General features: G+C 37.1%; 1 protein-coding gene across 1 annotated transcript in view; it reads right to left on the bottom strand.

The window, feature by feature from the left end:
• LOC131032592 (uncharacterized) overlaps positions 1-11,564 on the bottom strand; it is a 124,573-nt gene extending 113,009 nt beyond the window's left edge. Inside the window, exon 1 of the mRNA XM_057963610.2 lies at positions 10,964-11,564. Coding sequence (XP_057819593.2) covers positions 10,964-11,251 — 288 coding nt within the window. The 5' untranslated portion in view covers positions 11,252-11,564. The remainder of the gene's footprint in view (positions 1-10,963) is intronic.
• Positions 11,565-15,415: the final 3,851 nt, after the last annotated feature.

Here is a 15,415-nt window from a genome sequence, read left to right as displayed (position 1 = left end):
GAAGAGTTGGCTACTTGTGAAAGCAATCATATTGCAAATGATTGCAATTCGGGGGCTTCACTTCCATGGTTCCACCACCACTCTATAAGGTCTTTCTTTACTTTCATATCATATATAGCTTCCACGGAACCAAAATCATCTTGCCCACGGGAAAACTTATTCCATTGAGTCCCCAAAATTGAAGCATCCTCACCTTGGCCATAAATCTTTTTAACTACTGCCCAAAATCTCTTCATTACCTCTCTATCTTGATGTGGAGCCCTCTTTTTGGTCACTTCTATATCATACCATTTAGGATTAAGGGCATAAGCAACACAATGAAGAGGTGTGTTAAGTTTGTTCCATATTCCATGTAACTTTTCCTTTACCAAAGGAAATAGAGAAATATATTTTGCATATGTTATTGTTAAGGCCCAAAAGTGCACCCGAAAACTAAGTTCTTAAAACCCAACACTTTGGGATAACATGGGAACAATCATGAGTCTGTGGGTAAACTATTGGTATGATTGGACCTCCGGATAGGCCGGTTCCTGATACTGATGGATCACTTATACTAACAAAACCTTGGAAAAAGAGCCTTTTTTGAAAAAGGGAGAAGGAAAAAAATAAAGATGGAAAGGAAACTAATAACCTAAATAGAGTGATACACCATATTGATCTGAAAAGAAAATGACAGAAAAACTCTCTAAAGCCACCTGTTTTACACAAAAACACCTCTGATTTATATCACAAAAATGTTTTATGCAAAGGATCTTAACTCAAAAAATTGAAAGGAAAAATGACTTTCTCAAACAATTAAACTGATAAATCACAATGCATAACCTGTGATTCATGCATGAGACAGAAATTTCAAAAGGTTATTTGATGAATAACACAATATGATAATTACTCTCAATCACACAATCAATAATAAGCTCAGAAATGTGAAGGCATAAACTGATATTTTATTGAATTTCCTGTCAAAAATGTAAATGTGAGTTACAAGAAAGAATTCTCTGTCAAGCTTGAGAATAAAATCCAGAACCCCCCACAAATGAAAAGCTTCTTTTCCTTTATACAAGAGAGCCCTCCAAATGCAAGGATAAGATGACTCCAAGTCAACTGAAGGTAAACTAGAGTGAACTCCAACTCAAAAGATCTCAAAATCCGAGCAAAGAAGGAAATCCACCTAAAAAGGCTTCAAATTTTGCATAAATGTGTGAAATCTGGTCCAAACTCTTGGTCAACTGAAGGTTGACCCATGAGACACTCAAAATCAAGCTTCAACTGCTGGAGAACTGGCACAAACCCATGCATAACTGCACCTTAAGCCTAAATCCGACCCCAAACTCATAAGATAACTTCACCTCTTTTGAGTTCAATGTTTTTCTTCCATATGCATATTGGGAATAAATATTAAAGACACAACTATAATAAATACTAATTGGATTTATAATTTATCCAATTAGAATATTCATTTTACAATTTCAATGTGTCTATGGGTGAAAAGTATTGAGTTCAAAAGGCTATAAAGATGCAAAAAATAATTTCCTCATAAGGACATGATGATAGGAAATTTTCTTTTATATGCAAAATTAATTAATTTAAATAATTAATTATTATATTAATGTTGCTAGAAATTTAATTTTTTCCAACATTAACATAATAATTAATTATTTAAATTAAGTTACATCTTTTGATTTTTTAAAAGTCTTTTGAAAGACTTAGGGGTTTTAAAGCCTCCCCACGGCTAGGCATGACATCCATCTCATAAGTGGGAGTTTAGAAACTCAACCACCATGTATTATTTGCATCACTAAAAAAAAATGAAAAGTAATCCCACGAAAAATGAGAAAAAGCGAGGTAAGGGAATATAGCGCCAGTATAACCTAATGTTGATCATTCATTTTGCATTTTTACACTGCTGAAGAGGTATTCCACCGCGCTGCTAGGGTTTGAACAGGGAGATGGAAAATTATGAACTGTGTGTTGACTCCCCTCGTTCGGCAGTTGTCTATAGCTTCAATCGATCTACTCCATTTTCGACCTTGCAGGGATTTCTTCATAAATCACAGCATTTCCTTCATTTGCAAAAACAAGAAAGGTACTTTCGAGCTGCATATTTTGAAGACTCTCTGCAATTTTTACGAGCAAGAAGCTGCGCTAATGGGTTTTTTCAATTCCTTGTCATTTCTGCAATTTGTACTAAATTTATGAACTTTGCTTGCATTTTTCCTTTATACAAAACTCTGCAATTTTTCGCACAGGCAACTGTGTTGATGGGTTTTCCGTTTTCTTTGTAATCTCTGCAATTTCTTCACAAGAGAATCAGGATCATGACAGATTTCCGCCCCATCTCCATTGATGAAAACTTTTGCCGTGTCATTTGAATCTGCTGGTGATAGTTGACCAACAGGTGTAATTGCACATTGATATAAGTTGTCAAAAATAGGACCTTGAGTTGTATGCAAGCTTACAAGGCATGTCACAGCCAGGTTCTTTACCAGTCCATAATTCTCGCCATCAGGGATGGAAATGAAACAAACCCTTCCCCTAGTAAAAAGGATTTCTTTTCAGTCCCATTTATAATGAAATACCCTCCAACTTCAAACGAACAAACTCCATTCTTCAAGTAATTCCTTACAAGTTAAACTACTCAAGTAGCAAAGATGCAATCTCACCATGATAGGAATTTGTCCAGCATACACACTTTTCCGTTCCTTACTAACAACTATCAGATTTTTTGCATCATTCCTTATTGAATTTGAGACTGCTTTTGATTTGTCATTTGTTTTCATCCCTTACTGAATGTAAACAATTGAGTCTTACTATCTGTTTTTGTTGGATAACCTATTGCAGCTTCTGATACATTCTGATTTTCAATTTTGTGTGCCTGCATCTGTAAAAGTTGTGTTCCTAAATCTTGAAACTGTAACATTATCTCCATTTTGAGACTTTGACACCCTCATTGTAACAATGACTCTCCTCCTTCGGCAGTATGCTTAGCATTTGTTCCCTTGCGATCACGAAGTAGTTTTGTAATGCTTTTTATCTCTTTAATCTCTGAGCTTCTTGTGTAGCTCTCTGAACAATCATATAGTTTCCATGAGCTGGGCTCAACCCTTGTGGGAGCCTCATTTAATCCCACTCATAAATGAAACCCTGAAGTATGTAGTTTTGGATTAAACTGTTTCTGCACATTTAAACAAACACAATCAGAAAAAACACTGATTCTCCAATGCAATGAGAATGACCTTTCCTCTTTGTTTTCTTTGATGTTTATTTTTCTGTCAAAAAGGATCATGATTGAATAATACAAATGCATAGGCATGATTAGCAGATAATTAGTCATTGCTTGGATCCCTTGGATCTAACACATGCCACTTTTTGACTTTTTCAGGACTAGGAGACAACTAGAGGCTAAAAGACACCAGGGATGCAGACCTACAACAACAGAATCAGACTTATGCCAGCCATATACCCCCAGGCAATGGCTGGTTCCCTTCTTATCTTTTTCTATGCATTTGTTTTATTCAATTTATGTATTTCTCCTTTGCATAGGAAAATAAAGATCACTCTCACGGTCTTGTGTGAGAGAAACATTTATTCAGTAGATTACTTTCTCTTAATCTTTCCAATTGTATAAAAATGAAATATTATAAATTGAAAACAATTGAAAGATTCTGGAATTTTTCTTTATGTTATTGTAATCTTTGCCTAGCACTTGAGTTTTCACTAAATTGTAATCAATATGAAAATTCAGTAACAGTTATCTTCTTGACTCTTTCACACATGGTATCTATTGCTTCATAAACCTCTCCCAAAAATGCTTTGTCTGAATCTACAAATCTGATCACCTCACATATGGGCTTAATAAAGTCCACAACAAACTTAATATCAGTCCAAAAATGTTCATCAAGGACCATACCTCTCACCTCAACTGCAATATCTGATGTAGATTGCTTCCAAGCTGCCCATACATCACTAACGACCGTGGAACACAGAGCTCCTTTGCCTTCACAAAGGCAGTCAAGAAGATTGAAGTAAGAAGCAAAACATGTATCAGTACGTTTGAGAAGTTCCACCTTGGCAAATTTACGATAAATGGCTTGTGTGTGGTGATGGTTACATATGAACATTTGTATTTTTCTACCCTTCTCTATGAGATCTAAAATCCATTGGAACTTGCCTATATCTTTGAGTGCATTATTCAATGAATGCACACAACATGGTGTCTAAAATATTTGTCTGTCTTTTTTGCACCAACATGCCTGCTACTTTACAAACAGGGGCAACATCAGTAACAACTTGGACTACATATGATGTCCTCACCTCCTCAATGTTGTCACATAGTTGGTCAAGAAGAAATTCTGTATTTTTTTCTTCCCCTAAACAATCTATTGCCTTCAAAAATATGGCCCTTTGCTACATGTTACCATGATATTAAGTAGTGGACAATTCTTAGCTTTCGTCCACACATCCATCGCAATACTACATCCTTTTGTAGCCCACACTCTTTTCAATGGTGCAGGTTGTTCCTCTAATCAAGTTTTTTCTTTATCGACTAGAGTAGTGCGAAGCTTTGTATATCCAGGTGGTTTATAGCCTACTGATGCATTGTTGATCACTTGGACCATCTCTCCATAGAAAGGTGAGCGAGCAGCATTAAATGGTATTCCATTTGCATAGAAGAATCGTGCAATTGCTAGATCAACTGCTTCTCGACCTTGCACATCAAACAATCTTCCAATGGGGTTTGAGCTGCCAATGTGTGATCTTTTGTGAGCATGTTCACTTGTTCCATCTTGTTGTGACCATTTCACACATCGCCCCATCAAAATGGGGACCCCTCTCTTTTTTGGTCTTGCTTTCTCTTTGCCTAGTTTTTCTCTGCTTGTTAGGTGTTTTGAGTGAGTTAGTGGTGGCCTAGGTCGGGTAAGTTAGGGTTTCATCCGTAGAACTTGCCTAGGGTTCTTTTTAAGGTCAAAATTGACCTAAGCTTGGGGAAAGTCATTTGTTCTGTACCTAGGACCCTGATGTAATTTTAGCAGGATCCTGACTTAGAAAGTTGGAGAATGTATATTTTGCAAGGGGGTCTTGAGGGGTTTGAGTCAGGATGAGTCAAGGTTATGAATTGTTAGGCAGGAGTCTTGTCTTCTGATTGAGTCAGAGTTGATATGATGAAGCAAGTGATCGAAGTGTAGGCTTGAAAGGCGAATGATAGCAGGAGCAAGCTTGGAAGAATGTAATTATAAGAAGTTGGCTTGAAAATTTGAAGAAAAGTTAAGGATGTAAGCTCAAAGAAGAATTTCACTCCTTGACCCTTCCAAAGGGTCCAAAGCAAATTCTACTAAGAATCTCCCTTGGTCCTAACTTGGGCTATAGCTTTTTGCTCCCAGGACTCAATTGAATGAAGAATGACTAATCCTTGCCATTGGAATGAGTTGCAATCATATTGGAGAAGGAATTTGAGCCAAAAGGAGCAATTTCCCTCCTAACCCTTCCAAAGGGTCTAGAGCGAACTCTCCTAAATGACACAAATATCCTCCTTGCTCAAGTCAAAGTTTTGTTCCTAGGACATGGTTGAAGGAGGATGGATACATTCTTGCCTTATGAAGTGAATTGAGGTCAAGGCAGTGATGAATTTAAGCCAAGGATGCAAATTTTGCAAATTTCGCTCCTGACCCTTCCAAAGGGTCCAGAGCGAAATTCCTAAAATCTCTATTTTGCCCCATGTTTGAAACTAAGATTTTTGTTCCTATGGCATGGATAAAAGGATTGATGCATACTTGTCCTTGGAAAGTGATTTGAGACAATGAAATGATGAAATTTGAGCTAAAATACAAATTTCGCTCCTGACCCTTCCAAAGGGTCCAGAGCGAAATTTCCCAAAGAACCTAATCTTCACCAAAATCATTGAATGGTTGGGCAAATTTGCAAGAATATGGAAGGAAATGGATCAAAGATCGAGTTTAAGACAAAGCCAAGTGAAAGAGGAGGTGAATTAAGCCTAGAAGAAAAATTTCGCTCCTAACCCTTCCAAAGGGTCCAGAGCGAATTTCTTCATAAGACATTCTACCTTTCTCAGACCTATGAACTAACCCATTCCTAAGCATTCTTGAAGGCAAATCACTTTTTTTAATGAGGAAAAGTTGAAAATGAAGTCAATGATGGAAAATTGAGCCTAAAACATCAATTTCGCTCTTGACCCTTCCAAAGGGTCCAGAGCGAAATTCTTGAGAGACCTTATTTCCTCACTAAAACCTTGAAATGAACACCACTTTGAGAGCAAGTTGCTTGATGGTGATAGAAGGAGGTCTGAGAAGTTAAATTCAAGGCAAAGAAAGGAGAAAGGAAGTGTGAAATGAGCTTAAATGCGACCCTTCCAAAGGGTCCAGAGCGAAATTTCCTATAACCCCTATTTGCTCCTTGTTGTGACCAAGATCTTGATTTCTAAGGCATGGTTGGGAAAGCATTGATGTGTACTTGCCTTTGAAAGGTGATTTAAGGCAATGAGGTGATGAAAATGGACCTAAAATGCAAATTTCGCTCCTGACCCTCTCAAAGGGTCCAGAGCAAAATCCTTAGCTAGATTCTCAATCTCACATAAGTCCTAAGGCAACCTTGTTTTGAGAGCAAGTTGACTTGATCATGGTAAGAGGAGGTTTGATAAGACAATTTCGAGGTGATTGGAGAGAAAAGGAAATGTAAAATGAGCCTAAGGAAGAATTTCGCTCCTGATCCTTCCAAAGGGTCTAGAGCAAAATTCCTAAAAACTTCTAATTTGCTCATGTTCAAGATCAAGACCTTGATTCATAAGGCATTGGTGGAGAGAAGATTAATATATACTCACCTTGAGAAGTGATTTGGAGCAAGGAAATGATAGAATTGAGACTTAATAATGAATTTCGCTCCTGACCCTTCTAAAGGGTCCAGAGCGAAATCCTTTGAACTCCCTATTTTCACCTTGTTTCGAGCTAGGATGGAGGCTAGTTGTGTGATCATGATGGGAGGAGGTTTAAAAGGTTAAGTTCAAGGCTGTGAAATGATGCAAATGTGAGGATGTCTATGTCTTTCATATGCATGGACCATGAAGGGACCTATGCCTTCAAATGTTGTTTCTTCATCTATTTGTACTTGAGGACAATGAAAAATGGCACTAGCTATGGATGTTGCTATGGCTGTCTTTGTTTTTACCCTTTATAATTTTTTGTCTTCTGCCAATGCTAGGTGTGCATTCATCTCACGTTTGATCTCTTCTGTGGTGTTGTCACAAGGCTTGGCATCATGACAAGTAGTGCCTGCAAGATGGTCAATTTTATGCCTCCATGAAGTAGCTTCTGGCATCTAATGCAAATGATTATCCCATGTGTAGGTCCTTCTATGCCATATTTCCAAGCAAGGTCTCTAACTCCTGCTGGACAAGTGCCTATAATGTGCATTGATTGGGCCAATCTAGATCCAAAGGCCTCTCTATTTACCATTGTATCTAACAGTTAGCCTAAAAGTACGAAGTGAAAATACAACATTTTAATTTTTAAATACAAAAAAAATAGCTTGACTTGAACCTCAAATTTATATAAATCAACATACATTAGTTTAAATCAACATAAATCAATATAATCTATACATTTTATTCTGCAAATTAGGCTAAAATAAAAAAATATTGTGTGTATAAAAAACAATGTCAGCTGAGTCTTTTCTGACTGACTGAGTTTTTGGCGAGTAACTTGCCAACAGAAGAACTCAGTGAGTACTCACTAAGTGTGCCATCTATGTATACACGGTTGCACCTGACCCTGAAAATCAGCTTTTAGCTAGAAAGAGTGCACGTGTGTTGATGGTTTATGTCGTTTGCTTTAAGATTAAAAAACTCAAAAATCTTTCATCCTGTGTATAAGTGTTGATAAGCTTTGTGCCCTTGCACGTGAGCCAAAAAGATGAGCGTTTGTTTTAAATTTCTTTGTATTGCAGCTTGAAAAAATGATTGTTTAGAATTCAAGGGGTATATATATATATACATATAAGGGAGCCATCCCCTCTAATCAAAATAAAGGTTTTCACCTTACACAGTATTTCATTTTGTGTTGTCTTGACAAGAGATAAATTCTAACACTAACATATAGAGGAGAGAAGACTTACTCAAAGGGAGAGCTGGTCTTGGGACACGTAAGGAAAGAAAGCTTCCCAAGGTAACATTTAAGAAATTCAAAACACACAAAAAAATTGGCCATGCAAGATTTTGCATAGATTCTTTGAAAATGTGTATGATGAAATTGAGTTGTTGAGAAAATTGGGTATCTCCCCAATATTCAATGTGTCTAAACTTTACTCATTTCTTGGGCAACTGAAGAATTACAACCGTGAGACAAGATTGATCGGAAGAAACAGATACTTGTAATGCAGCAAGATCAAATAGCACAGATTCTTGACGAATACATTGGCAAGAAGACCTGATAGAGCGAGCATAAGGAATATCTCATTCACCAGATGGATAAGGGGAGAGAAGAGGATTTGTGGATCACTGTTTAAGTAAGCCAACTTGGGTGGCTGAAACTCTCTTCTGCAAAAGCCATTCTCACAAACTTTTCACCAAAGTGTTTGATGCAAGAGCACCTTAGGGGTCGACTAATCTTGCATCACCCAAAAACATTTTTTTTATTTTTTATATGTGCATTGAGTATTTTGTTTTGTGATTTGGTGCATCTAGGATTGGGAACCTAAGGAATCTACCATTGTAATGAGAAGACCGGAGATTGAGACATCACTGCCACGCATAGATGGCACACTCGCCGAAAACTCGGCGAGTGACAAAAACTCGCCGAGTTTTTGGACCTGGCGAGTAGTAATGACTTCTACTCGCCAGGAAAACTCGCCGATTTTTTGCCAAAAACTCGCCGAGTTTTTGGCGAGTTTTTGTCCAAAACTCGGCGAGTTTTAAAGAAAAACTCGCCTGGGTTAGCATAACAGCAAAAAAGGGCCAAAAATACATGCATTTTTTGTTTTTCTATATGGTTTTGGGCTGAGAAGGGGTAAACTCACTTGGAAGGGCCACCCTGAGAGCCCACTATGCCCTCAAGTAATCGCCGAGTTTTTTGGTCTGTCCGTCAGGATTCATATATGGAATATAACATTTAAGTATAAGTTACTTTAAGTTATATTCCATATATACTGTCAGGATGTTTGAGAGTGGTTTCGGACCTCCAGAAGTTATAATGCAAAATCTAGTTTTTGGAGGATTCTTCAATTTTCCAGACTTAGTCAAATTTCAGTCAAATTTCAGGATCCTTCGGCGATGCCCCTTGACCCCAACTTTGAGTTGAAAGTTTGAAACTATGAGTATGAATGATGAAATTTCAAATATGATGAAAGTTTGAAAGTAGTTTTAGCTAGAGCTGGGGAGAGGAAGTTGTATTTACTTTTGGTTTTACAAAAACTATTTACTATTTTGCTTCCAGCCATCAGCATTTCTCATGAGGATGCGATTTTGTAGACACTTTGCAATCAAATATATCTAGAATCAGCTTGTTTCTTTTGTGTTATCATTTATTGACTCATTGGATGCATCTTCTCATTAAATTTTGCAAAAAAAATGCATTTTTTATTAAAATTAAGCGTGTTTTTACGTTGCCGAGTTTTTCGCCGAGTTTTTCCGAGTTTTTCCCGAGTTTTCGCCGAGTTTTTTTCTCAGGGGCTTGGCGAGTTGAGCCGAGTCGCGAGTAGTTCAACTATGCTGCCACGTATGCACACAAGCTGATGCAGGCTCTTACCTTTTGGACATGATGTGTGAATTCCCACAGAACGATGCAATGCACAGGGTCAATTGGGTGTTGTTTAAGCTTGAAGAGACCATGTAGAATTTGGTTCTTGTCTTGGAAGGTGGTTAAGTGAAGAAGCAATTTGAAGCCTGATAAGTGTATAATGATAAACATCTTTTGTCGATTATGTCATATGATGTAGTGCGATAGACGTGCAAGACTGGCAAGTGGATGCATTCTGGAAGCAGTGAATTAGAATACAAGCAGATGGAAGTTGAAACATCATAGAATCTTTAAGTTTCAGTTATAGATCTGCGGCACGGATGTGATCTTTCTGTTCCCACACCTGTGAGGAAGCTAAAACCCACTTTGTTAGCTTAAAAGCATTTTAGTACCTTGAAAACCAGCTATCGAGTGTTCAAGTATAAAGTTGGGATTGCTACTTAAGGCAAAGCAGGGTAGTCATTGGCCGGGCTAAGCTTACAAAGAGCTAGATTGTATTGCAAAAGGTCTCTACAAATATGCTGAATATTGTTGGTTGGGTGGCATACGTTCATTAGATTCCATACATTTTGGAGTGATGCACAGGACTTGTTATCCTTCTGCTTATGATTAAAACAAAGAAATTTTCAAAATTCCTAGTTTAACATTGCCTTGTGCCTTCGTTGTGTACTTTGGGCAACTATTGGCCAGTCGTTCATTCTACCTGCTTACCATTTCCATCAAACAGGTGAGCTTTGGCCATGTTGGCACAATCCGCAGCGGCTTCCAAGCTATAAAAGTGTTATAAGCTTCATAGTGCCGTACATGTATCTAGTTTATGCGAGTTATAGGAGTAAATTTTGGCTGCCTTTTTATGATTGTTGGCTCGTTCACAATGTTTAGTTAGGGCCAGTTGCGGACGCAAGCACCAGACAAGTAGAAAACTTGAGCGGTATCTTCTAAGCCAAGACTATATGGTTTTCTAGAGGAAGATGTCATCATAATTGAAGTTGAAATTCACCTATGAAAATCCCAGGGATTTCTGACATGGCCTTATATAGTTGACCGGTGAGAGTGAACTTGGTAACCTTATAGATTTCACAGAAGTGAAAAACCTCCAACTAGGTTTTGTCAACTAAAAAGTATTCCGTGCATGATGGTGCATTCAATCTGATTGGTCGGCTGATATCCATTCAAATAAAATACACATGAGAGGTACACCAACGGGTAGTACGAAAACTTACGACTATATCATCAACATCCATAAAGATATCTTCAGGGGGTGCAAAAGAGGGGCCTTTAGCCAATTTACAGCATGCTCCACACCCACTCACGCAACTCCATTTCTCATTTTCCTCCCTCGGCTGCTTCCCATTGTCCCTTTTGGCCTTAGACTGTACCTGCCTTGTTTGAATTCTCTTTCTCGCCATTGCCAGTATATTTAACCTTGGCATGGCATTGTTTCTCACATATTTAGGCGATGGAACGACCGAACCCATGCCTGTATTTCTTAAGTGTATTGCAGTCATCATCTTTTCTATGATAAGATATCGATAGCTAATTATTGCGATCAGGCCTGTCTGCGAAGATACATATGTCTAAGGCTACTGTAAATAGGTGGAAATGACGATGGAATAATCTGAATTGCTGGTTATGTGTGTATGGTATATGCGAGAGAGATTTAGCGACTAAAGGGGTAGTGCTGACGTTTATGAATCTCAATCTACACTAGAAACTCCAAATAAAATTTAATATTTGTAATTTGGGAAATTTGCATCCCCTGCGAACTACCATTTCTCACTTTTACATAATATCTTGGGGTTTTTAGGCCAAACAAAAATATCATCAGGTCGGAAAAGTTTCAGGCTGTCCGGAGACTCTTTTATGCAGTAGGAAAGCTATCGTTATCATATTCGTATTTTTAATAAATGAAAAAGAACTATTAACCCCCAAAGCAATTGGTTTAAAAGTCAACTTGTATGCATTTACATTTGCATATGCACAGCTACCGTGCCTGACATGACATGATACAAGCATCCATTAATTTAGTAGTCTTACAACTGCACAATCTCCTAAATTTCATTTGATATCTGTATGCATTAACTCCATCTGATATTCATACATGCAGTTGCAACAAGTGGTGTAAGGCTCCCCAATAAACAAATAAAAACAATTTAAAATAAAATATAAAATTGGATTCATGATAAATCATAGAAATCAGACATAACTTCCAAATGAAGTGACTGATTGTTTCCCACATATTTTCAAATTTAAAAATCAACTATTCCAATTGAATGCATTCATTCTCTACATTCCAATGATTTTATAAAAGGAGATTGTGAAAGGTCATTTTCATTACGAATTTTTTCCTATTTTCTCTTAATATCATCTGCAACATTTAGCACTTAAGAAAGCAATAAAGCACATTCGATTCTGGAAAAGAATTTTTTCAGGTTGGTACACTTACACTCTGTGTAAATATTATCAATGAGTCCAAATATATACACAACAGTCTAATTCATTTTTTTTAATCATGTCAGAGATTATTCTGTATCACTTGTGTCTTATCATGAATGTTAACCTTGATATAAAACAATTGTTTTCTTTTTTAATCATATTAGAGTTGCATCTTTGACATCTGCATGTGGGGTTTTTAGTAAAATTATTAGTTGTATGTCATGGACTCTTTCATTGAAATAATATCTTTCATTTCCATATTTTTTTGATTTCATAATACATATCTCTATACACATGTATACATTTGTATACACATACACATGTATACCTTGTATACATTTATAAGCAATTGTATACACATGTATAACTCTGTGAAATTAATATTGTATGTCCTCATGGATTTGATTTTACTATAGGTGAAATAATTACTATATGCCCTCGTGGGTTTGATTTTACTGTCATCGCATTATCTGTATACACATTTGTGCATTTGTATATACAATTATACATGTGTATATACATGTATACACGTGTATGCATCGTGTATGCATCTGTATACACTAATAATTTGTACACGCCTATATATAGGATACCCAAAACTGGAGAGGAGATGTTTTTAGGGTTCAATGGCACTTGGTTATGCATGACAATGTAGACTTGTACATGGTCGAGGGTGGATATATCAAGTCGCCTCGCACTCCTAGCTTTAATGTTAACATGTCTAACAGGCCCATGCACATAGACACTTATAATTAGGTGTTATTTCAATATGCAAATGGATATACATGTATAATCCTATATACACATGTATGCCCTTGTGGATTCGATTTTACTGTGAAATAATTAGTGAATACCCTCGTGGGTTTGATTTTATCGTGAAATAATTACTATATGCTTTCATGGGTTCAATTTTACTATGAAAAAAATATTGTATTGCCCTCATGGGTTCTATTTCCATAATACATATATGTATACACATGTATACATATATGTATACACATGTATACATATATGTATACATGTATACCTCTATATACACATGTATATACAAGCATATACAATTATATACACATGTATAAATATGTATACCTTTGGATACACATGTATACACCTATATACAGTTGTATGCACCTATATACAATTGTATACACATGTATACCTCTGTATACACCTATATACAGTTGTATACACGTATAATTATGTCAAATAAATAATGTATGCCCTCATGGGTTTGATTTTACTATATGCCTCCAAGTAGCATCTACCACTATATTCTTCATGCATGTTTGTACGTTCAATGATTTCAGTTTGACAATATTGTTATCAATCCAGGTTTAAATATAACTGTTAATTGTATAATTCCATATGTTGTGAGTCCAAGTTTATTGTTCATCATGCCACCCAGTAAAAAGATCGGTAGATCAAGAGGAAGGAGGTCAATCAGAGTCACTCGTGGGGTGCACTTCACTAATATTGAGGAAGTGACAACAATCCCTAACAAAGGAATTGTTCATTCTAACTGTGCTGCTAAAGACCAAAATGTTCAACCGGCTGTTAAAATTGTTGTTCAACCAACTATTCAAACTGTTGTTAGATGTACACCCATGTACAAGGGGACCAAAGAAGACATGGAATCAGCAATACTTTTTGTTGAAGAAAACAAAATGTCAATTAGAGGGGCATCTATCAAGTATGGTATCCCCACATCTAGTTTGAGGTCATGGTTGATAGGTGTAACATCAACAAGGATGAGGTGACCATGTACCATATTGTCTAAAGAGGAGGAGGTTTGAATAGTGCAGTGTTGCGAGGACATGGTTGAAATTGGACATGGTCTCGTGATTAGTCAGCTTCAATCAACCATAGCCCAAATAATTGTTGATAGGCCCAACCCATTCACTAATGGTATGCCAGGAAAATCATGGTGGGCAAGTTTTCAAAAAAGGCACCCAGATTTGACGATGAGAATAATTGAAGGAGTGGACAATGATAGAGCAATAATGTTGCAACCTTCAATAGTGTCATCCTTCTATGACAACCTTGAAAACATTTACAAGTTGCACCAATATGGATCGAGCCAAATTTGGAACTGTGATGAGACTGGTGTGCAGGCTGGTAGAAATTGTGGCATGAGAGTGATTGCCAGATTGGGACAGAGATGTATGCCACACTTGATATCAAAAAGTAGAGAGTGGATCACTGTGTTAGATTGTGTTTGTGCAGTTGGTTTTAGTATTCCTAGATTTTACTTGTTCAAATAAAACAGGCACATGAGGAACTACATTACAAATTGTGAGGCAGGGGTATGCATGGCAGTTCAAGAACATGCATGGATGACAAAAGAACTTTTTCTTAATTGGTTACAACACTTTGCAGCTTCAATCCCCGACTATGTTTCACCCTCTAATAGGGTCCTCCTTATCTTCGACGATCATGGTAGCCACGTGGTGTACAACACAATTGAAGAAACAAGACGTTTGGGAATAGACTTGGTAATGCTACCAACTCATACCAGCCATAAGCTACAACCACTTGATGTCAGCATCTTCTCCCCTTTCAAGAATTACTTCAAACAACAAAGATCAAAATGGATGCAAAACAACCCCAACATTGAAATCGGTCGTGAAGAGTTGGCAACTATTGCATCAAAAGCATTCAAGGAGACATTAACACCATGGAATATCATGAGTGGATTCTGTAGGATTGGAATTTGGCCACTTGATCGTTCTACTCTTCAAAATGATATGAGGTCAAGTGAGGCCTTCGATGTTCAAGAAGATATGCAAACTAGGGGAATAGAAACAGATGCAATAATAATGGAAGATCAACCAGAGCACATTATGTCATAACCCTCTTTTTTTATCTTGATTGGACTTCTTCTTCTTCTTATTATTATTATTATTATTATTATTATTTAAAAAGGGGGTAAAAACTTTATTGAAAATCAAACACAAGAATTGCAAAGAGACTCAAGGCCCCAAGGCCCTAGAAAAGAACCACAAGCCCAACCCAAAATCAGCCAATCCCATACCCATCCAAGTCCTCGACCAGAATCTTTTGCAGGTCTTGACAATAATCCGGGGAAAGATGATCCCATCCTTCAACTTTCCAGTCACTACCATGTTCTGAGGCCCACTTGGCCAAACAATCTGCTGCTCTATTCCACTCACGTGGAATATGGATGAAAGACACCTGCTCCATAGCTGAGCTAATATGAAGAATCTTATGAACAATCTCAG

Source organism: Cryptomeria japonica, chromosome 2 (assembly GCF_030272615.1).
Source record: "Cryptomeria japonica chromosome 2, Sugi_1.0, whole genome shotgun sequence".
In the NCBI taxonomy this organism is placed as follows: Eukaryota; Viridiplantae; Streptophyta; class Pinopsida; order Cupressales; family Cupressaceae; genus Cryptomeria; species Cryptomeria japonica.
Note: the sequence above shows the minus strand (reverse complement) of the source record. Positions and strands in the feature narration are given on the sequence as shown.